The 24,255-nt window shown below is 44.9% G+C and overlaps 1 protein-coding gene across 1 annotated transcript in view; it reads left to right on the forward strand.

Annotated features, from left to right (window-relative positions):
• Window positions 1–921: 921 nt before the first annotated feature.
• Window positions 922–24,255, forward strand: part of LOC119382436 (protein Red) — a 65,948-nt gene continuing 42,614 nt past the window's right edge. The window contains exons 1-10 of the mRNA XM_037650138.2: window positions 922–1,072; window positions 1,281–1,341; window positions 1,442–1,540; window positions 3,917–3,970; window positions 4,036–4,105; window positions 5,659–5,756; window positions 8,637–8,751; window positions 8,829–8,897; window positions 8,968–9,010; window positions 13,340–13,503. Of these exons, the coding sequence (XP_037506066.1) occupies window positions 1,054–1,072; window positions 1,281–1,341; window positions 1,442–1,540; window positions 3,917–3,970; window positions 4,036–4,105; window positions 5,659–5,756; window positions 8,637–8,751; window positions 8,829–8,897; window positions 8,968–9,010; window positions 13,340–13,503 (792 nt within the window). The 5' untranslated portion in view covers window positions 922–1,053. The remainder of the gene's footprint in view (window positions 1,073–1,280; window positions 1,342–1,441; window positions 1,541–3,916; window positions 3,971–4,035; window positions 4,106–5,658; window positions 5,757–8,636; window positions 8,752–8,828; window positions 8,898–8,967; window positions 9,011–13,339; window positions 13,504–24,255) is intronic.

The following is a 24,255-nucleotide window of genomic DNA, read 5'->3' on the forward strand; positions in this document are numbered from 1 at the left end:
TTTTGCATGGTCAGAAAACGCTGCCGATTGATAGTCGAGGCTCCCGAGAGCACGCGAGCCAGACATTATAGCGCAGCACGCGGCCTGGGATTTGCAATAAATTCTCAGTCAGCTAAAACTCTCGACACAAGTTCCACGCCATTGGCTGATTTGAACATGGCGCGCTCGGTAGTTGCTTCGACTGCCGCCAAAAGTTGTCACTTGCCCGCGCGCGCGATCGCACTGAAAGCACGCCGCGCGTTCGAAGAAAAAAAAAAAAGAAAAGAAAATGTGCTCAGGGTAACGAGGCGCGCGTGACTTACCTTTTTTTTTTCCCCCGTGCCACCCCTCCCTGCTTAGCTTCCAGCGCTTTCGTCAGGACGAGAGGAGAGAAAGCAATTACAGCGCGCGACAAATTTTTGTAACTCCGCTCGTACTGGGCGGATTTTAAATTTTTGCGGTGGTCGATTCGTGAGGAAATAAGCTAAGCTCGTTTAATGAAGCCATTCCATGGCTACGTGGAAAAATGTTGCAGGGCTCCTTTCAAATAATTTTGAACGGCTGCCAGTAATGATGTGAGACTGGAAGCTTTATGGAAGACAGCTTATATGTGAAAACTTGACCTGTTGACAACAGCAAGTGAAAAGGTATGTTTACAAATGTTCATATTATAAAGCACGTGTTTCGCCTCGTCAGTCGAGTCTAGGCGAGGAGCTGCGCGAGAACGCCGACGAGAGCAGAGTCAATCTCCGCTGGCCCTTTACAAAGTGCAATAGCTTACCTCTTTGTTTTTTTTTTTGTTTTTACTAAATCAGGCGAAATTTAAGCAATGTGGTATAACCGTAGCACTTTAAAAGACAATTGAACTGTTTTGGAGATTGTGAAACTGAAACCAAGCTTATAAAGCCGAAGCCTTGTCGGCAGCCGCAGCCATAGCCGAGCTATAGCCGAGCGTTGCTTGTATAAGTGTTCTGTGGCTTCTCTCTGCCTTCGTTTACAGTGTGCCCACTCTGGTGTGCCTGTTTTTCAGTCTGCCGTGTCTCTGCAGCTTGGACGAGCTATTGGAAAGCCACAATGCCTGAACGAGGGGAAGGTATGCGCGCTACCATTGATCGCGGTTTCTGTTATTTATATCGTCCCAGGTGACGATCTCCACACAACCTAAAACACATTCCGTCTGTGCTTCGTCGATCGCGTTTGTGTTGCGTTTCTTTACAATACGAGTAGTTGCCTTGTCTGTGGTGAGCTTAGAGTGGTAAATGTAAGCTTAGTTTGGTACGTGATTGTTCTTGCTTTTGCAGGTGGCGAGTCGTACTCGAACCCGATAGCCCCACCAGGCTTAAATGTGTCCTCAACAGAAAGGTATACATTGAAACTGATCTTACGACAGACTAAACGATATGTTGGATCGTCTCAGCGTTAGGTAATCACGATTTAACGCTGTGGCACACTTCTTTTCTAGTCATCATCCGATGACCAACGATGACTTCCGAAAACTTATCATGACACCTCGAGCCGCGCCTCAAGCGACACCGACTCCAGCCAAGGAAGAAACATATCGGTGAGACGACGTCGGGCACATTTTCCCAAGCTTTTGTAACGTTCTTCGCGACATTGTGGTCGAGTTTGTTTTGAGCGGTTTGCCCTCGTACTGTGTCTTCCCTAAACTACGTTTTGACAAGCTTGAGTTTACCAAGCTTGCTGTGTATATAACATTTTCCCGAGCTTCACTTATTGTAATGCATAACTGAAATTGTTTGCGCCATATCCGACAAACTCGGGCCGAAGACGGCTCCGTTGGGGCTAGTCTCCCCATCTTCCTGTATGTGGCTTGCCTTCTGGAAAGTTCTATCTGAGGGCACCGAGTTCAAAGCATGAGGCGTTGCGATTTGCTGGTGGCGTTAGCTATATTTCAAAGAAAAAAGGGCCTACATTTGTTCGACAAATGCTGATGATTGGGCAAAAACAGTGCATACTTTACAAAGGTGGACTGAAGGAACGTGAGGCACAGCACCTGTGCCTTGTGTCTGTCTTCAGAAAAGTGTGCTGTTTTTGCCTGACAGTGAACAGTCAACTAGCTCGAGGTGTGTTATCGAAGTTGATTGGGCAAGTTGGCTTGTCATACTCGAACTACTATAGCACATCACGGAAAATGACAAAACAGCTGAGCCGGCCAAATGGGATCCGAACCCACAACCTTCAAATTACAGTGCTCTTTCGTCCACTTTCCTTTCAATTTAGGTCAAATCAAATGAAAGTTTATTTACATAGTGCAAATTTGGGCAAGCTTGGGCGAATAGCGAAACAGTGCTTGAGGAAAGCCCCCATACACAAGGCACGCAGTAGAGACATGCAAGTACGGGTAAATAGTACTATCACAAAACCAAACCAGTGCATTACATACATGAAAAAATGGGTAATGTGACAATTTGAAAATGTAAATAAGTAGCGATTCATTCGTTAAATTAAATAATTTGATGTATTGATTAATGCAAAGCAACAGAAAGACATCAAACAAACAAAAATAACTATGAAAATGTAACTCTCTTCATAGAGTAGAGCAATTATTTTTACAAAAGATTAGTTACGGGAAGTGTTTTGTTATGATCACTTTTACTACATTTCACTCCTGAGCAGGTGAGGCAAACAATGCTGTAGTAACATTTGCCGACTGTATTCAGTTCGGCAAAAGGGGATGGTCCAGAAGTCTTGTTTGCAAAGAGAATAGAAAGGAGCATTTCCTCTATGAGGTCATGTTTATTTTGATAAACAGTATTTTATAGCTAATTTCTGATCATAAAATTTTTATGTGGGCACAACGTCAAGATGATGAAACAATTCCTTTTTATGTGCATGATAATCAATGTGACCGAAGGGCCCTTTTTTGTAACATAAATATTAGGGGTGTGCGAATATTCGAGTTTTGAATTCGAATCAAATAATAGGTAATCAAATAATTTGATTCGACTTTCGAATAGCGAGTATTCGAAGTTTTGAATAATTCGAAAGGACGAATATATAAAACGTGACAGAGGCCAATGATGCAACTTTATAGGGTAAGTTGGCTAAAAGTAACGTCAACGTCGTTACAGTTGGCCTTTCGGTAAAATTTTCGCTGATATACTGGTTCAAAGGCGAGTGCATGCTTATTTTAAAGGAGGTTATGTCATTTCCGCATGTAAAGAAACACACACGAGAAAACTGTCAAGCCCTTCACAACTTCACTTCCGAAACGAAAGCACGGGCTTCTTGTGTAGTTAGGTCGCGTATGCCGCAAGCGCCGTAAAACATCCCGACTTTGGCCCGCCAAACCCTTGGTGATTGGCTTCACATGGGCAAATTTGTTCACGCTGTGTCACTGCTGCACCACACCACTCGTTCAGAAACTCCTATCGTTCCGGCTGCTGTGAACGGACGCCCGAAGATTCTTGGTCCCGGGGGACTCATGATGATAAAGCACACCCTTACCGTTCTTCTTTCTCTCAATTTTCATTCAAATCTTCGGTATTCGATATTTTTGGCCACTATTCGGCACTATTCTATTCGATTCGAGATGAAATTTCACTATTCGCACACCCCTAATAAATATTCTTTGGTTATTTCTTGCACTAATCATCAGGTCATAATTGTTACACTGCTGTTAAAAAAAAAACGAGAAATAATGTCCCCCATGCTTTCCTATTGTCTAACAAAGCAACGAGCCCCTCGAACAATCGTTTTCAAATGTAACATGTGACGTTTGTTATCGAATGAGTGATCTGTAATATTCGGCAAGAATGATTCTCCATACATCTCATGGCCGGAGAAATATCTTTCCATTCATATTAGGATTGCAAATGACACACAAGCTTTGGTAGTGGTAGTTGGGGATCTCAGTGAGGGCATTTTAAATGCACCTGACAGCATCCTGTTCAAACAACTCTTCTTCCTTTTGTAGAAAACCCACAGCTGAGGATGACGACAAAGGTGACCAGAGGCGCAAGAAAAAGATGTGAGCTTTTTGGTGACTTGCATGCACCAGTGTGTGGGCACTGCCTGAGATTCCTTGTCTTCCAGGTTTTATGCCTCACTCAAGAAACAGGAAGAGGACAAGTTGGCTGAGCTGGCAGAAAAATACAGAGACAGAGTAAGCGCAATAATTGGTGTTTGTAAAAACAATTGAAAGTATTCCCCTAATGGTCAAAAATTATATGAAGGTGAAAATCCTTATTGGTGTGTACAGCGAATGCATAGTTTCTGCCCATCAAGCTACGGGCCCAATGCATTAGATACGAGTGATAATATATTCCAGAACGTCCACAGTCTGATTACTGACAAGATTATTTTGTTATAGAATTGGTGACAAAATTTGGTCATGTTTTTCAAAACGTAAGCAAGCACATGTTGTGCTTTCATTAGTTCACCCATAGTGAATGGCAAATGCACACGTTTTGCCAAGCATCCTTGCATTATGCACGGCAGTCAAATGAAACTGCTGTTTTAGGATTGTGCCGTTGTGCGCTATAAAACATTTATATTGTGCTCTATTGAAAATAATTGATGCCCATGAATATGAATAGCATGTGACGAGCCATTCTTTTCTAGGTGTTATATTTCACAAAAGCTTAAGCTGGACAGATCACGTCAATAAGGTACGAACTAAGGTTGCACGATCGGTTGGTTTACTACAACGAAACCAATGCCATGTGCCTGTCAAGCTCGTCAGACAGTACTTTTCACTTGTAAATTCACATCTTAGCTATGGCTTATTAGTATGGGGTAACAGAAGCAAAACCGATGTAGAAAAACTGCTAGTACTGCAACGTCGAGCTGTTCGTTTGCTTAACTTTTCAAATGAATATGTAGGGTCTTCTAAACTAGTGATGTGCTTCAATATCCTTAATATTAGAAACTCATACAGAGCAAAGATTTGCATTCGGCTATTTCAAGAAGTCTCCAGCAACCTTGAGACATTTTCCAACCTGTACCTCAGTCGAGACACAGGATACAGTTTACACTGCACATCAATAGTAATAAAGAAACCCAAGACAAACTATGACATGCAGTATGAAACTATGTGTTTATGCAATATGTATCCTACCGTTGTTGAAGTAGGCACAAATTGTTGTGAATTTAAACATTTGATAATGACATGTGTCTTCCTTTGGATGTGTTGTGCAAACATTAATGCAAGTGTGACTTCAGTAATGATGAATATGTTTGGTGACTACATTGTAATGGTGCTAAGTGTTACTGTTACTAGGTATTGCTAGTTACTTCATTAGTGATTATGTTCTTGCTGTTCTTACTGCACTTGTGATTATGTCATTACTTTGGTTATGTTCACTACTGTCAGTATGCTATTACTGTAATTAGTGATTATATTCTTACTGGATTGGTGATTATGTTCTTGTTTATCGATCATGTTCAAAGTTAATTTGTAACTTTCAAATCCATTGCTTCTGCTGCGCCAGCGAGGGAAGGCCTAGTCAGGAGGTTTAAGTCCTCCTTTTGCCTTATCTCACAGGCAAACCCTGTATGTGTTATGCCCAAATAAAGTGTGCGTTTGTGTTTGTGTGTGTGTGTGTGTGTGTGTGTGTGTGTGTGTTAACTCTTTAGAAAATGGTGACTTGAAATTGTTATGTAATATATTTTGTTTCCTATGATAACTGTTGAAGTTGTGTGTGTTGAAATGTCCAGGCTCGGGAGAGAAGGGAAGGTGTCAACCCAGACTACCAAAACGAAGACCCCATTTCATCGACTGCAGGCTATAGAGCTGTTGCTCCTGATGCAAAATCGTATGTTTATGTTGCATTCCTTATTCCGTAGCATTATTGTCTGTTAGTTCTCATGAATATTGTGTCTAACAAATAAAAAAACGAGCCCTTAAAAGTCATTGTCTTTCCTTCATTCATAGCAAGGGTCTCGTTCTAGCAGACCTGACGCCTTTAGGTAGTATGCGAGGGATTATTTGTCAGCTGCCAGCTCGTAAAAAGATTACGTGCTACGTGACGCCAACAGGTAGAAAAAGAGTGTTCCACACTCGCCGCCACGGCTGTGATCGGGCCTAACACTCCTAGGTTTAAATTCGCATATATACCCCATAAAGTGGACGGGAGGATGACCACCGCCGTAGCTCAGTGGTAGAGCATCAGATGCGTTATTTGAAATTCGCAGGTTCAGTCCCTGCCGGCGGCAAGTTTTTTCGTCCACTTTACTTTCTTCATATATATATCCCAATTACTACAAATAGCATCCCCTATACTTTCCGTGGCATTATTGTCCGTTAGTTCTTAGTAATATTCCATGAAAGCCGCTTATGGGCTGGTTGGCTTCAAGTTGATGACGTGGGAGTTGTCAAAGCACATTCACTGCCCATCTAAACTAGACTAAGCCAGTTAATCAGTTCACTGTGGAATGGGAAAAAAACAAAACAAGTGCTTACCATTTCTTGATGTCCTCATGCCAAAGATGGCTGGTTTGCTCCAGTTCTCCGTACACCTAAAGCCAACACACACCATTCGCTACCTCGACAGTAGCTTTAACCACCTTTTCCACTATAAAGAAGTGGTGGCATTGTCACTATTCACTCATGTCCGGAGGGTTTGTTTTTTAGAGGCTGTGCAAAAGAAGGAGCAACGGAGAACCAGATGTGACCTTCTAAAGAATGGATGCTCAAAAAGCTTCTTTGAAAAGGTTGCAGGCCACGAGGCTTGTGCCCCTTGACCTTTTCCAAAGACCCACCGCTTTACCTATATTCAAGGCACCAGCAGAGCGCTCACACACGTTCTGTTGGAGTGGGGAATTAAAGTGGCACATAACCCATTTTCAACGCTCGGCCACTGTTTTCCGGGCCTAAAGGACAGGTCACCTAAAGAAAAAGCACAGGTGCCGGTTTACTCCACACCATGTGCTGCTCGTACATGGGGGAAACAAAGCACTTTCCTGAGAAGCTGAGACAACACCAGAATGACGTCTGCAAGTTCGACCGACAGAGGTGAGCCCTTGCTGAGCATGGCGAGGTCCACCGAATTGCTTTTCACAACTCCCACGTTATCGACTTCGAGGCCAACCACTATGAGCGGCTTTTCGTGAAATTGTCATATACAGACGACACCCGGCAACGTCAACCAGTCCACAGGTGTGCTGCTGAGCGCCTGCTTCAATGGCACATCATGGAGAATAGGTGTCACCACACGGCCTGAAGAAAAGTGGTGCCCCCCAGTCACTCCTGCAGAAGGGCCAGAGTGGGACGTTGGGTTTTTTTCTTCCTTGTAAAGTAAAAAAGTTTTTACTTATTCCCTTGGTTGGTATCCCTCTGTTTCAACCATAAGTTCTTTCCCAACCAAACAGAATTGTGCCGAATGTTCTATTTTGAATGCAGCTTCCTGACACTATACAGCAGTGCCCGAATATCAAGTGCTTCATTGGAATTATTCTGTCAGCGGAAAACATTGCAATACTATGCAAGCAGCAGCAGCAGCCAGCAATGTATACAAAAACAAACATAACAGGAAGTATTTTTGCGTGCCTGTCCGGTGCAGGCGCAAAGAGAATGGAAAGCACTGCCGTGGCACCGTCTAAAGGTGGGCTGTGTTGGGGGACGTTCCCTCGAAGGCGCTAACAGTATGCATTCAAACATAACACATAACACAACAGCAAACATAACAGCATTCAAAGTGCGCTAACAGTATGCAGACTAGTAAAATGTGGTTTTCTTGCAAACTTCGCTTTTTCCTAGCACAGAACAAGCACTGCAAGGTTTCTGAAAGCCTATTTCAAAAATCCATGTCGACTTAATCTTTTTCTTTGGTGTCCCATTAAGTCATTCATGTTTTCTTTCCAGCAAGCAGGAGAACTTGACTGTGAAATACTCTTCCACAACAGTGCACGAATACACTTATAGAACTCATGGTCTAAAGAGAAATGTTTGTGTGCCTTGGGTGTAATACACAGATTGACAGAAAAACGGTCTTTTGTGTGCACAGAAAAACCCCATGCCGTAATACTTGCACAACGTGCCATTTTTCAAACCTCACCACGTCAGTTTCTTGCCATGAAAATGAGCTTTGCATGTTCAGCACAAAAGAAGTTCTGATTTGCAACTGCTTTAATGTGCTTATTTTGGACTTTGTGAGGCCTAAAGGAGGTTTTAGGTGGCTATAAATTATTGTCCTAAAAACTGCCCTCTAGTCATGGGCTAATAAATATTTTTGATAGAAAGTGGCCAGCTTGCTCAGCTGACAAAACTGTCAGTGCCACATTCCGTTCTATTTGATTTACATAAAGGATAATTTAATTTACTATGAAATTTTTTATTGACATCTCTGAAAAAAAAAAGGTGGTGGCAAATGTTCACCAAGCTGGTGTTTGTTCTGCGAGGTTCCATTACATGTGTTGCATTTTAACATATTGCTTTTCCTCTTTCAGTTTCTGTGTTGTGCATTCATGTAGGGACTCCGGTTCTATCAGTGTTTTTTTTTTTAGCTTTGAATGCCATATCTCAGCTGCTGATACTTGCATCTGCTTTGAATCTCAGTGTCCCCTGAAAAGTGCATGCTTTTTTAGGCAATTGACTTGCACACCCACTGGTAGCTATGGGGATGCAGCACCACTTGTGATCACAACACTTTGAAAAAGCATTGCATAGCCATCTTGAAAAAATGCCTTTTTAACAGGGGTTTGGACGCTGCGGAACGACGTCGCCAGATGATTCAGGAATCCAAGTTTTTGGGTGGTGACATGGAGCACACTCACTTGGTGAAAGGTCTCGACTATGCTCTTCTGCAAAAGGCAAGAACCGCTCCCTGCACGCATACCATAACCTGGGTATTTTTCCAGTTGTTTATGAGGTAACAATCGTTATCCAGGTGCGCAGTGAAATATCCAACAAGGAAAAAGAGGACGAGGAGTTAGAGCAGACCCTTGACACGGCACAAGTAAGTGCTTGCTTCCTTACAAATACTACTAGCAATAGAGACATGAGCTGTGCATTGGCTTTGCAGTAAGGATGAACCCCAGGAGGAGGAAATGCAGTTCAAGACTGTTTTGGGTAAGCACATTGGATTGCATTGCTTTCATGTTTCTTCGTTGAGTTGCGGTGATGTCAGCCAGTTTTATCAACATTAGTGCATGTTTTTGGTGGAATGAAATAGGCCACTGTCAGCACCACATTCCATGCCATTTGATGTACTAAACATGAAAATTTGCCCTGCCACAGTGGTCTAGTGGTTATGGCACTCAACTGCTGACCCGAAGGTCGCGGGATCGAATCCTGGCCGCGGCGGCTGCATTCTCGATGGAGGCAAAAATGTTTGAGGCCTGTGTACTTAGATTTAGGTGCACGTTAAAGAACCCCAGGTGGTCGAAATTCCCGAAGCCCTCCACTACAGCATCCCTCATAATCATATCGTGGTGATTTTGGGACGTTAAACACCAGATATTATTACAGTCGACGACCGATAATTCGGACTCCACGGGGAGCGTAAATAAGTCCGAATTATCGAATGTCCGAAAAAACGAATGCGTCAGAAAAAAAATACTTTTATTGACACTTCAGGGTCCCGGTGGCCGAAAAAGGTTGTCAATGCGTTGCTGCCCGTACTTCCGCTTACGTGCAACCAAGTCCGCCTGTATCTCCGCCAGTGTGATGGGATCGCTGTATGATGGCGAGCTGGTTTCGTTCGTGAAGGCAACGCGTCTGTGCGGCACACTTAGCGGTCGCACAAAGAGGCAGCATGAATGGTGGCGCGGCACGTTTGGGTTCTCGCCTATTAAATGCGTGCACTACGCATGCAACTGCACCAGGCCACATGCACTATCGAGCAGTTGACTGAAGATGCTTATCGTAAGGCTTGTCAGCGATTGAGCCGTACTGGCGCGTTTGCCACTTGCCGCCATCACGCCTCCGTGCATTTCCACTGCTTATCCGTAAGGACATCGCCGCACGGCGCCGTGATAGTGGCCCCTTTGAATTTCCGGTCTGCTTCACCCCATAACACGTCGGCATCGCGACAAAGCTGACTTTCGGACTCTGCTACTGTCGCAAACAGGTCGACTCGCGAAAGCGCTGGTTCAAACCTACTAGATGATAGACACGGCAGAGGTGGGGGCTTCAATTATTGCCTTTCGGACCTGCAATTTGAGCAGAAAGTCCGAAAAATCGGACGCCGAAAAGTTTTAGCATCCGAAATTTCCGACGTTCTTGACCATTGACGTCTATGGGGCTGGCGACGGTGCTGCGAAAGCGTCCAAATTTTCGAGCATGTCCGGAAAATAGGCAGTTGACTGTATCTGCCGCGTTTCGTTATCGTCGGCGCGGCCTTCGGCGCTGGCTGTGAGGGCACCGTTGGCGCCATTTAACTCAGATCTTCTGAGACAGCAGAGCCTAAAATAAAGCAAGTCTCAAGATAAAAATGAACGCGCGCGTAAAATGCTTTACCGCAGACGCATTCGACAGAATGGCGGCGATAGCAGCGCAGCGCAGGGATACAGGACAGGAACCGGAATGTAGGATGTTCGCGATGTCGATAGGATTTCCCACAGTGACCAGTGCCTCCAAGATCGGCATTTCAAATCACAAATCTGAGGCATAAAGTAGCGATTGAAATAGAGCCTCATAGATCACCAAAGCTTTCGTTTTGATCTCTGAGGCCATACTTTGTATGGTACGGGTGCCGGAGGAGATAAGGGCTGGCGATTCGGCGTGCGCGACAGTCTCGGACAGGGTCCGGATTATCGAATGTAGATCTCGCAGCTGTCCGAAATATCGGTCGTCTTTACACATTACTTCTATGGGATCAACGGCGGTGCCGCGCGATTGTCCGAATTACCGAGCATGTCCGAATTATCGGTGTCCGATTTATCGGTCGCCGACTGTATTAAACATGAAAATTTATGATGGATATGTTTTTATTTGCATCCCTTTCGAAGCAATTAGTAAAATATAAATACGCTCAAACTTCATTATAACAAAGTTGCATCTGACACGAAAATAAGTTTGTTATATCCAAAAATTCGTTATAAACGTATATTTGCAACACTGTATCTATGACAAGACTATTCTTCTTTTACCTCGCCATAACCGATAATTCGTTATATCCATGTTCGTTATACCGAGGTTTGAATGTATTGTTATTGCCGGGGCACTTGCTGTACAGTACTCATACATCCACCGTGAGAGTGGTCTTTGTACCTGCTCTACTCCTGACCATGCATGGGTGCCACAGGTGTAGCAAGTGTCGTGTTGGGTCAATGCGGTGTCTAGCAATTTTTCGTTTCCACAAGTGATGCTCTTTCAGCATCACTATGGCACATGTCACGGTTCTGCACAAGGAGGAGCCAGCACACAGTGAAATGTCGCCTTTTAAAAGTGTGCAGTACACTTACAACAGCACTGCACCACACGCACTGCAAGGAGATAGCTGAAGATTTTTATTGAATCAAGCACCAATGCTGGTTGATGCCTGCTTCTACCTTCAATTACTTTAAATATACCAGCGTGGAACCAAAACAAGCATCGGGACGATGCATTCTCGGAAGGGGGATAATGACGCAAGATACATTCAAATTACGCACACCAGCAGTTGCTATGCCCTCCGCGTTGTCTGCGGTGTGCATGCAAAACAGAGGAAGCAAAGCGTCGATGGAGCACACCAGGATCACCGCTGACAACTCAGACACGTGCGACCTGCACAGGACAAGAAAAGGAGAAGAGAAAGGCGTTCTTGCAGTGTATACATAGGCATTTTTCTCTGACTTGTTTGTTTATAGGGCACAAGTTCGCCCAGTTTAAGCTATTAATTAAAGTGTGCTTCTTGAACTTTGTGTGACACTGTCGTGCAAGGGTGGCTGCCATAATGCATTCGTGCTCTTCCATTGATTATTTGCACTGCATCCGAAGGTCGCGGGATCGAATCCCGGCCGCGGCGGCTGCGTTTTCGATGGAGGCGAAAATGTTTGAGGCCCGTGTGCTTAGATTTAGGTGCACGTTAAAGAACCCCAGGTGGTCGAAATTTCCGGAGCCCTCCACTACGGCGTCTCTCATAATCATATCTTGGTTTTGGGACGTTAAACCCCAGATATTATTATTATTATTATTTGCACTGCATCACTGCACTCACACCAAAGTCAAAAGCATTGTTCGGCTGAACGGAGCACTTGCTATAAAGGCAGAAGATCTTTTGTGGTGCATTGTGGTGTGAGCGACTCTGGAATTTTGAGGGTGCAGTTTAGTTTATGCGACAAAGTGATTGCGATGCATACTAGGCTTTGATTGAACAAATACGTTAGGTCTTCTGCAAGCTTGGACGGGAATTTGTGGCTACTTTTTACTGCTTTTTAAAGGGGTCGTGCAAAACTTTTCCAAGTATTCATCAAATGGCTTCATTTATAAAGCTTATTGCCTCGCGAACCGATTGCTGCAAAAATTTTTTGAATGTCTCTACTTGTATGAGCAGAGTTACAGGGATTTGTCGCACACTTCAAGCACTTTCTCTCTCTCCTTTCGTGCCAGCGAGCGCGCAGAGAGCTTCGCAGGGGCGGGGGGGAAAGACAAGCGCACGTCATGACCTTGAACGCATTCTTTTCTTTTTTTTTTTTTCTTCGAATGTGCAACTTCCTTTCAGTGTGATCGCGAGCGCGGACATGTGGCATCCCGTGGCGGCCACAGTAACTGTGCAGCTCACGGTGCTCAAATCAGCGAGTGTCTGTGAACTTTGGGTTTATGGCATCATTTGTAAAAAGAACTTTTCAATATAATCTTCCTTCACGTCAACGCGTTTTTCGCACCTCTCAGACAACATTTGTGTGTCCTTCAAACGTAGTCTGTACTTTTCTGTTCAAGGTGCCTGCGGACTGACTTCTTCACTTCATCATCAGCAGCAATATTCTTGCTTTGAAGGTCTTTCTGCAGCTTTGAGGTCTGCCTGTAAGGTGTGCGGTCGATCTGCTGAAAGCCACAGTTCTTTGCTGTAGCTTTTGCAACACTCGCCATGGAACTGGAGCGTTGTTGTGAAGCAGGCGGACGGCTTGATTGGAAATCCCTCACCTCATCTCGTTTAATGTATGGTGCTGTTCACGTAAACACAAACGCAGAGTTAAAACTCATACGGAGGTCTTCTAATAGATGACGCTATGCACCTATACGGCCATTCTGTTATTGCTGAGATTAGATGTCAGGCTTGAAACTTAGGGAATTACCTGTATGTGAAGTGAAAATACTTGAAGGCATGCATTCCTGCTATAAAGGCAAGTATTGCTTCTTATATAAATGTGTGGTAGGTTTACGAAAGTTGATTGTCTGGCAGGAGTCATCTGTGCAGTGCCATTGTTCCGATAGATTGTTTTCGGGAACAAGGTCTTTGTTTTTGTTTGTGTGCAGGACGCAACATCTATCGAATGGTTTTCCGGCCACGAGCGGTGGAACGCAATGACCTGTTTTTGCCCAACCGGATGGCATACGTCATTGAGCTGGATGATGAATATGCTGACAGCGACATTCCCACAACTCTCATTCGCAGCAAGAAGGACTGCCCAAACCTCGAGGCAATTGCTTCTCTCTTATTTCTTTTTGACCAGCAAGCTTTGGTTTGTTTTTTCAAACATACCTTCTATGCTACAGATAAGCTGTGTTCGCTTGCACATTTCTGGAAGAAAAAAAAATTGTAATTTTCAGTTCTTGTTTGACAATATGTATGATTGCATTATACTACTGTTAAGCTTCACTATTGCATTGAATGGTTGACATTTGTTTAAAGTAAGTGCCTAAAGTACTGCCTATCTTTTTGCTACATCAGTAAAGAAGGTTGGCTATCTTGGGATTTTGCATAACGCAGTACAGAAGTTTTTCGGACTTTATGCTCAAATTGCAGGTCCGTAACGACATTTATTGTAGCCACCAGTGATGCCCCATTGATCAATCGTTTTGCAGGCTTGAACGAGCACTTTCGTGAGTAGATCAGTTTGCACTGTAGTGGATTCAAAAAGTTAGCTTTGCCGCTATGCCAATGTGTTTTGTGGTAAAGCATACCGAAAATCGAAGGGGCCTCTGTCATGGCACAAGTGCAGCGATATCTTTGTATAAATCCACAGAGGCGTGACGGTGGCAGGAGGCAAATGCACCAGCACGACTTAATCATTGACAACCAGATTATGATAAGCATCTTCAGCTAACTGTTCGATAGTGCACATGGCCTGGCGCAGTTGTAAGCATAATGCACGTTTTTAATGGGCGACAATGCAAATGCTCCGCGCCACCATTCACTGTGGCTTCTTTGTGCGAGACTGCTAAGCGTGCCACACAGACGTGTAGCTTATAGCAACAAAAGCAGCTTGCCATTGCTGCATTCATGTGCGGTCAGTGCGAACGGCGAACCATCTCACGGGAAACGCCTGCGCATGGTACAGCAAGCCCCTTGTAGTGACAGTGTGAGCTGGTAGGCAACGTGCTGCACACAACTAGGAATGATTGGCCCCACACGACTGCAGTGAAGCGCCAGAAATTTTTGCACAGTAGCCCATCGTTTACTCGTGCACACGATTCGAGAACAGCCCGCCAGAGCCTTTGTGTTCCATGTCGTCATTTGGAAACACTTTTTGGCACCGCAATAGTGCACCATGGCACGGTTGTGTGAGAGAGCCACACTTTTTTTCACTCTTCACTCGTATTAGCAGTGTTCTTCACGAGACTCAAATTTTCAATTAGTGATAGCACTAAGTTAAGTGGGGTTCTTAGCAGGTACTGAACGTATTCATAGCCCCTGCGAGCACCGAAGTGCCATAATAAGCGTACTGGCGGGCCTTGAGAGCTATTTCAGATGTGTCTGTGGTGATATGACCACTTGAGGGAAGTAAAAAAGCGTGAATTTATTTTTTTGGATGATTTCGCAGTCCCTAAGGAGTGCAAAAAATGTTAATTCATTTCCTGTAAATTATTTTGTTTGTGAGATAACTGAAGTTCACTCCCTATTCTTTAACCCTTTGAGGGTCAAATTTTTTCGTGAAATGCAGTCCAAAAATGTGTGATTTTTTTATTGCTGAAATAAATTCTTCAAACGATTCTATTGAAGAAAAAAGTTGTCTAAAAAAAGTTGTTTTGCGTGACCGTAAAGCGACAAAAAATTATCTTTGTTGTACATACACATGGTTTATTCGTAGTAACATCAAGCAAAATCCTTAAAAAGACACATACGCTTTTTTATAAATAAAAGTTATGCATTGTATTAAACATAGCTCACAGACATACAAAAATAAGCTCACCAGAGTACATTTCCGGTAAAAAATGTTCGTGCTCCCCAAAACAGGAAATGCAACCACGGCGGCGTCGTTTTGTAATTTAGCACTGCACAGGAACAGATGTAATTGCAGGGAACAATAAACGAGAGTAACAAGCGGTCACCCTTTGAGAGATTAGAAACCAGACGGCCATAAGCTTTGCTGGTGCGAGAAGTGATAACCACCCAAAGGACGAAACTGAAACCAGCCGCATCGCATGCACTTGTTCGGATGTGCAAGTGAACGCCACCGCGCTGCTTTGGAAAGCAAAAAAAGAAATACCAACGGAGAGACATCGGCACATGAAAAAAATTCCACATATTCCTGAAGCGTGGCAGCACATTCAAGGGAAGAGAAATGATCGAAAAAGGCACGCGTTTTAAACCAGCCGCACCGCGAGCGCGCCGCTTTCCAAAGCAAAAAAACAACGGAGAGACATCAGCACAAGAAAAAAAATCCACGTATTCTCAAAGCGTGCCAGCACATGCCAAGCAAGAGAAATGATCAAAAAAGGCGCGCACTTTAAACATGCAGGCTATGCCGTACACGTATAATGAAAACCCTTTGGTGCCTGTTAGGTGATGCCGTACATGTACGGTGAAAAACCTCAAAGGGTTACGGACATAACTATCAAAGATTGGGCGAGTTGGCAATACAGTTTTAAACTTGATATACAGCATGGTAAAAAGGAAGAAGGCCTTGTTTAACTCTTTCGTGATCGCGCCTGTAGAACGTGGGTCACCAGACCCGAACGCGCTGAACGAGAATTTAAAAGTACGGGTGCTCCTATCAACTATTTACACCATCTAGTACATTATGTAAGCACTAATATTTCGTTTCCTGCATAGTTAGTTTTTTTCCCGAGCGGCAGCGATTTTTAACAGTGACTCAAAGATAGCGGTTCGCTTGGTTTGTGCGCGAAAATGGCAGACCAAACGCTAGCGAGACCCTCTCAGAAATGTTGTTCCTTGGACGAATCTGTTGTGTTCGCAAGTGATTTTTGTGCTGTTTCTAGCAGAAGTGACTCTGAGGATGATGTCAAATCATGGAAATATAGTCCGGATAATAAAAAACCATAGAATGAGCCCGGATCGTAGTCAGGTGTAGATCAGTACGTTATGCTTTCTGGCACATCGATTTTTTACTCCGATTGAAATGTTGTGAGGATGTTGACATTATTACATCTTTTATTTGTAGCGTCTCAACAGTATATGGTAAAAATTTGGCGACATAACCTTCAACCAGTAGAGAGTAATGTTCAGCCCAAGAAGGCTACCCAGCTGTGATTTCAGAGTAGTGTAGCGCAGTGAAACAAGGTGTCACAAGGAAAATTAGACTTCTGGGCATCTTTTTCACTGCAGAAGTACCGTAAAAACCCGCATATAGCTCGGACCCGCATATAGTCCGGGGTGTAATTCGGGGATAGCAAACGTGAGAAAAAAAGTTTTCACCCGAATATAGTCCGAGGAAAATGGAAAAAATGCATTTATTGACATTTCATTCATCGTCGTCGTCGGACGCACTCTCTTCCGAAGCTCCCTTGTCGGAAATGTTCTCCCACAGCACATCATCCTCAGTGCCATCAAGCGCGTTGGAGATGGAGCACTTTTTGAAGGCGCGGCAAACGAGCGCCTCTGGAATGCAGGCCCAAGCCTCGACTATCCACGAGCAGAGCATCGCTGGCGAGGCCCGTTTCAGCCGTCCGGCAGGGGTCACTTCTGGTTCTCCGGACCTCATCCACTCCACGTACAGGCGCTTGACATGGTCCTTAAATGGCTTATTAAGGCACACATCAAGCGGCTGCAGCTGTGATGTCATCCCTCCCGGGATGACGACGAGCTCGGTGCGGGAGTCGCGCAGCAGTCGCTTTACGGAGTCTGCCAGGTGACACCGAAACGCGTCGAGCACAAGCATCGAAGGGAGCCCCAGCAGTGCTCCGGGCCGTCGACACCACACGGACTTTATCCAGTCAAGGACTAACGATTCGTCCATCCACCCCTTGTCCTGGCAGCGGACGACGACATTTTTCGGGAACTTCTCCCCCTTCGGCAGCGTCTTTCGTTTGAACACCACGTAGGGTGGCAGCTTGCGACCGTCAGCCGTGCAGGATAACATTACAGTCACCCGCGTTTTTTTCGTTTCCAGTCGACCGCACGATAACTTGCCTGGAGCCTTTTTGATGCACCGTCAGCGCCGAGGGCATATCCAGGTAGACCGGCGTCTGATCCGCGTTGCCGATCTGGCCCAGCTGAAAGGGGACTGCCTTTCGCAACGCAATTATGTACCTTTGAAAAGCCACGAGGTGCTCTTCGTAGCTCTCTGGTAGCTTCTGGGAGATCGACGTACGCCGACGTAGGGAGAACCCAGCGCGGCGCATGAAGCGAGACACCCAATGCTTGCTCGCTTTGAAATCCTCCGGCTGAATGCCTTTGTCTCGAGCGATCTCCCTTGCCTTCGCTTGTAGCAGCTCGATGTTGACAGCGAGATGTGCAGCTCGCTGCTCCCGCACAAAGTCTGTGAGTTCTCGTTCCACGTCAGGAAATGCTCCATTTTTTGGTCCGCGGAAACTTTTTCGCTGGCCGCTGCATGCAAAGAGGGCTTCCTTCTGCTTCCGCCAACCGCGAATGCTCCGCTCGTTGACTCCGTACTGCCGCTCCGCGGCACAGTTGCCGATGGTTTCGGCAGCAGCGATAACTTTTCTTTTAAAAGCAGCAGAGTACTGCCTGCGCGGTCCTGACATGGCGTAAAATCACAGGAGCAAAATCGAGGCCGTCGTTATGGGCACCAAGTTGAAGCAAAGGCCACTGACCAACTGACCAGTTAAGACTAACGCCGCTAACACTACCTAGCGCAGAAGCGCGCAGACAGCTGATGATGATGATAGCACCGCGCTATGCCGAAACCGAAACTGAATTTGGGCCGAAAATTCTTGGGACCCGCATATAGTACGGGGCCGAAATTTCGCACCCTAAAATCTAGAAAAAAACCCCGGGCCATAGAGTTTCTTACAATAATACCTAGAGGGGAATCTGGCGCTAGTGTCTACGCGGGCTCCTTGAGACGCGCTTCAACCACCATGGGAATGATGGGAAGTACAGGCTTCGGATTTGCTTCGGATGGATTAGGTTCTTGAGATTCGCAACGGTTGTTTGCCGAGTGTAAAACAAAGTGATATGAAGTTAATTCCAATTAAAACTTGCTTCATTCTTTTGTACGTAAAACTTCTTGCAAAAAGTTTGCGTGATCGTGAGATGGAACTGAAACCTGGACAAATTCAACCACCAGGGTATGCATTGCTCTGCAATTGTGTTCCAGATTTGGCATCACCAAATAATGAATTATTTTTGTACAACACTTGAAAAGAAACACGCTTGTTTTTACCTCGAAAGTACTCATTATCTATTTGTGGAAATAACAGTACTGTATTGAGTGAGAAACACTTAACGTATTGTCTGCTGCGATGCCAGGTGCGTCTGTTCAAGTGGTCTGCCTCCAACGCATCTCTCGTTTTGTTGTGAAGTCGAGTCTAAGGAGCGCGACGGTGCGTCTACTTAGCTTCGCCGTCGTTTTGCAGCTGATTTGAACGAGTTTTGGTAAGACGCGCTTATCAAACAAACGTGAACTCGATGCAGTTTGCTGCACTGACATGGGACGCTACATCTGTGCGCAGCGGTGAGTGCACGACGCTTTGCTAAAACTGTCAAATACAACCTGTAAAGCTGCAGCGTCGCAGCAAAGCAAGAGATCTAGCGGACTTCAGTATCTTTGAACAACAAAGGCGCTGCTTGAATGCTTTGAAACGCACCCCACTACCCACGCCTCGCGAAGAAGGAAACTGAAACTGTAGAAGAAGATCCGTAGAAAGTTCGCTAGCTAACGCTATCCAATCCGAAGCCTGTACTTCCCATCATTCCCATGGTGGTTGAACGATCGCAGCGCCAGTTTCCTCTCTAGGGTATTGTATGAAACTCTATGCCCCGGGCTATACGCGGGTTTTTACGGTAATAAACGTGACTTGTGTTAACGAAAATGAGTGTGCGTGGTTGCAAATTCTGTAAAAGCAGTCTTATGCCAAAGATGATGGTTCTTGGGAAATGTTCACGACTGCAGACATGGTGAATTTCATTTGCCTGCTGATCTATTTGGGCATTGTCGAGCTTCCATGGCTACACCTCCCCGAAACAAGTACATTCAGAAGAAGTCCTACCGATTGACAAAGTGGAGAAAATACAAAAGTGCTAAGAGGACAAGAAACTTGACGACTGGACAGATGCCACTTGTAACGCCTGTGTTGCCCAGTGGCACACCAACCTTAGAAAAAGAAATTTTTTTACATTTTAGAGCTTTCAGACATGATTCCACCTATTTCAGTAATAGCAGACATTGAAATGTGGTGACTTTTTTGTAGCTTACAAGTTATAGTTTTATTGTGTACGGTGAAGCCATGCTTTAGGATGTTTTGGTGCCGTGTTCAGTGCTACCTCTTGGTGTCTGATTATTTTTCTCTGCTGCTATTTATCATAATTTGCTAAAATACCTGTGGCTTAATAGCAAATTTATTTCTCTTCTAAATTATGTTTAAGTATTGCTGTGTTTGAAAAATTATTACAGGGAAAAAATATAACCGTGTAACCTCATGCAGTGATTCCACTCCTGCGCCAACTGCGCCAAAGTGCGCCAATTTGTATTTACTGCGCCATCCTGATAATATCGACGAAAATTGCGCCAAACTGCGCCAAAGTCTCTGGTTTGGGGGCGTCTATCACCGGCAATCGCACGGCCGGCGCGTCAGAACATGTGCAGCTTGATCTTGGGGCTGCCAAAGTCTCAACCGTGGACCAAGAATTATTCCGCTGAATAAATAGCGCTCGCGCGTGCGTCTCGAGTAAGCCACGATGCCATGCACGGTGCCGACGCAGCTTCTGTTGCAAGTCGGCTCAACAGCAAAACGCGCTCTCCGCAGAGGCTCGTGACGTCTAGGCCTATTGGTAGCGAGGAAGTGCGACGGCGATTCATCGGCGGACGTCGTCTGTTCTAGAAACGCTGCTGATAGCTCGTTTCAAGCATCGCACGGCACGTAAGGAAAGCAATGTTCAGTAATAACTACATGTGTGCTGCTAAAATGTCTGTCATCTTCTGTTTCCGGACATCGCGGAATGAAATCTGGGATCGCTAGCAGTAGATATATGGGACAATATCGAATTTTCCTTGCTTCGCGTCTATGGAAGAGCACGCGAACGGTGGAAACGCGTTCACACTTTTCCTCAGATATACTTTATCCATGGATCTTAATTCGGAAGAGCTTTTTCGTAATTGCTTATACCAGCACGTCTGAGTTAGTAATCACTCTGCGGTAAATACCCCCTAAATGCCCTGCCCTTTCGAGCTCACGTGCTAGGGTTCCAATTTGAATTTTTTGCTTGCTTTTTAAAAATGACATCTCATTAATAAAAGCATATCTCCTGGTCGGAGCAGCCGCAAGTGCGCAGCTGTCAGTAGCGGGCCCGTCCCTAACGGCTCAGAGTGAAGCGGCTACCCCATGTTACACGCCCGCCCCTCGTTTTCGGGGGTCAATAGCTGACAGTTAAAAGAACTCAGTTTTGCTTAAGGGCAAAGCAATGAATGCGATACCAACAAATTGTATTGTTAAACGAAGTAAGGCTAGCAGCTAACTCTTTTGGATCCGATCTCGCGCAACTCAACAAAACACTGGTTTAAGGGATTATGGCCGCTCCAGAAACCGAAGCGTTTTCTTGCTCTGAGTTCTCTAAACACGAAGTAAGCGTTGAGAGCGCAGCAAGTTTATGAGCCGTCTCCTGATGCCTCGAGATAGCGCGTGCGCAAACGACTGCGCCCTTCGAACGATGCGGTCCCCTCCCCCCCCCTTCCGCTCCCCTGGCGTCCTTTCATGCTCCTAACGAAAGACGGGCGGGGTGTTTCCTCTCTGTTTGATGAGCAATCGACGGCAGGCCCGCACGCGGGAAGATGTTATCTCATGCGCTGTCCGTGCGACGGAGACAGACGGCCGGCTAGTTTAATCTCCGCTTCAGCCGCGTTCGTCGCCAGCGCTCGCGAGCTTTTACCCGCAGCTAGAATGCGCATGGTGATGTTATTAATTTGGTCTTTATACAGAAAATTACGGCAATGGCGACGGCAAAAATCCGCGGAGAGTGTCCATATAATTGTTATCACAATAAATATTTTAAAGAAGTTGAGGAGCCATTCCACTCTGTGAAGTGGATGATAAGCGAAGCTGTTTCGCGCATGGCAAAGAGGTGACATGGTGGAGGACAGTTTGGTATGTAAGGCCAGGTTGTTAACGTTCAATACGCAATATTAATGTGAAAGCCTCAGGTGCTTTATCAAACACGAAAATTGACCGTTGGCGGCGTCAGTCGATTGATGCAAAAAATAATCATGATGTGATGGCGTCATGATCACGTCATAGATCGTCAAAACTTGTGACCTCATCATGGCGTCATATATCGTGATGTCACGTGATGACGCCATCGCATGACATCTTTGCTTTACCCTGCTTCCGTAATCGGTCCGCCGATCATGGAGCTAGCGCAAAACCAGGTGAGGTGCAGAAAGCTTGCAGACAAGGACGGGGAGGATCAACCCGTCGATCGAGAAAAAGAACCTGGCTTTCGCCTTGGAGTTTTCTTAGGGGAATGCATTAGGGATAGTTTGGCTCTTTGGTATTGAGGCACTGCTGTACATCACGGCGTTTGTCTACAATATCTGCTGATAACCACATAGATGTATTTAGAGTGTTATTTCATGAAGTGCAATTTTATTGATCCGGTATTCTGTTTATTTGCTAGTGTCGAAAATAATCGCCGAAGAGGTTATTCCAGAACACTGAACTGCATGAGCCCTTATTTCTTTTTTTTTATCGAGTGAAATATGGAGTTCTCCTGAGATGATTTTTTCCATGAGATTTGCAATGAATCCCCATAGTAATATTCTGGTGCTTGAATGTTATTCAAATATGCTTCTGTAGTGCACTCCAGGATGTAAAATTCGCTGCTCCAGAGTGCTCCCAGATGCAAAATTATCTGCTCCAAAGTGCTCCAAGATGAAAATTTTGCTGCTCCAAAGTGCTCCAAAATGGAAATTTTGCTGCTCCAAAAATTGCTCCAAATCAGAAGCAGTAGCATCAGTGCTCATGGAATAATGCAGTTTTCACTGGGCATACAAAAAAAAATTGTAACTCATACGCTTGTTGAGCTAGATCATTAAAACTTTCCTCTAATATAAAAAACTGTTGAGTAAATATTTTGCACATCTCAGATTATTTTTCGTTTTTTTTTTCTTTCATGTAGGGGGCATAACATTAAAAATTTTCTATGCAGTGTTCAATAAATCTTGTTTTCATAAATATTCTTGCATATTGTACCTTAACATGAATTTTTATAAGTAATACCATTAGAAAGTACAATCACTTAGCTTCATAATGATATACAGTATTACCCTGTATCTATCATAATATTCACAGCAAAAAATAATTACTAAAACGTACAAAATGTGTCCAATTTTCCCACGGTCACAAAAGAGTTAACCCCTTTCTTTGCCACAGTAGTTAGGCTGAGCACAAGGTTGGCTACTGTATTTAAATGGGGATGGAATGGGGATGAAATGGGGATGCAGCTGGGTGTCTTGACACATCAGAGAATCTAACAAGGCCAAAGTATGGTGATCTCCTACTGTTCCATCGTAAGCCAGAGCAGCACGTGACCCCGTAGTTGGAGAACATCGCCAAAGTTTTGACAAGTGTTCAGTGGCATCTCCGAATACATGTGGTGGGGAAGGGGGGGCTATTCGGCTGCTGCGCTTCGGTCATCTAGGTGAGGCCTCTCCCGGCTTAACACTTTCGTGACCGCACCTATTCCCATCGTTAGTATGGTAACAATGACTTCCAAGTTCAAATCTCGTCGTTTCCTGAGCACTTCTGGACAGCTAACACCATCCAAAGGGTAAAAGAGCGTGTTTTTGATCAGTTTTGCTGGTGAGTTTCTTTTCTCCGTCGTGGGGAGATTTTTAACGCTCGTTCGCAGTCGGGGAGGTGAGCGCTAATGTTTTCGGTTATGGCGTCATCGTCACTCGCGGGTGCTCCATGAAAACAGCAAATTTTGTCAAATTCTGATGAATCTGAGCGTCAATCTCTGGACGGTGGTTGCAGCACATACACGGAAGACAACTTCGGTTCGTCAAACTTCAGTACGGACAATGATAGTGCGTCAAACCGCCCCGGAACACCAGCAGGCATCCCCCATTAAGGTTTGCTCTCTCTTCGGGTCGTTTTATCGCTGCCGTGTGTTGATGTAAACGTATCCGGTGTGTACTAAAGGTCGCAGCTCTTACCTGCAAGGTGTCAACTTCGTTTGGGCTGGAGCATTTAGCGCCGGCTGTAGAAAGAGTGGAGTTTTCTCTGTGAAGAAGGCGCGTAGTGGACCTTGACCTAGCACTCCGGAGTGCCGTGCGATAACTTTTTCGTGTTGTTTTTCACCGCAGAAGTCATCAGAGAGACATGCAACCACACAAATAAGTATATACGTGGATGCATATTTTCGAAAAGCCAACGCACAGTGAGCCAACCTTTGTTTCACCACGTCGAGAAACTGCCTCGCGCTGTGGTATGACAGGCATTAGTGGATATATTTTTGTATGTATGTAAATAATCTTTGTACTTACAGAGCTTATATCTGCACTGTTATTCTTTAAGGGCTTTTCGTTCAAAGCGTATACAGTTGAACCCGTTTATAACGAACTCGAAAGTGTCGCGGAAAGTGGTCGTTATATCAGTAGTTCGTTGTATATGGACTCGCCCTTAAAAACGTGCACTTAGCGGCCAAGCCGTTTTTTTTTTCTTTGCACTTCTATTAAAGGGCTAACAACCCCTTCGGTGACAAGCTAAGCCTTTTCGCGTCGTGAAGCGACACCCGCTGCGTGCTCATGAGTGAATTAACCGCCTTTGCAATGAGCTGACACCATTTCACCGAAGCGCGGTACCGCAACGTG

This window comes from Rhipicephalus sanguineus, chromosome 2 (assembly GCF_013339695.2).
Source record: "Rhipicephalus sanguineus isolate Rsan-2018 chromosome 2, BIME_Rsan_1.4, whole genome shotgun sequence".
In the NCBI taxonomy this organism is placed as follows: Eukaryota; Metazoa; Arthropoda; class Arachnida; order Ixodida; family Ixodidae; genus Rhipicephalus; species Rhipicephalus sanguineus.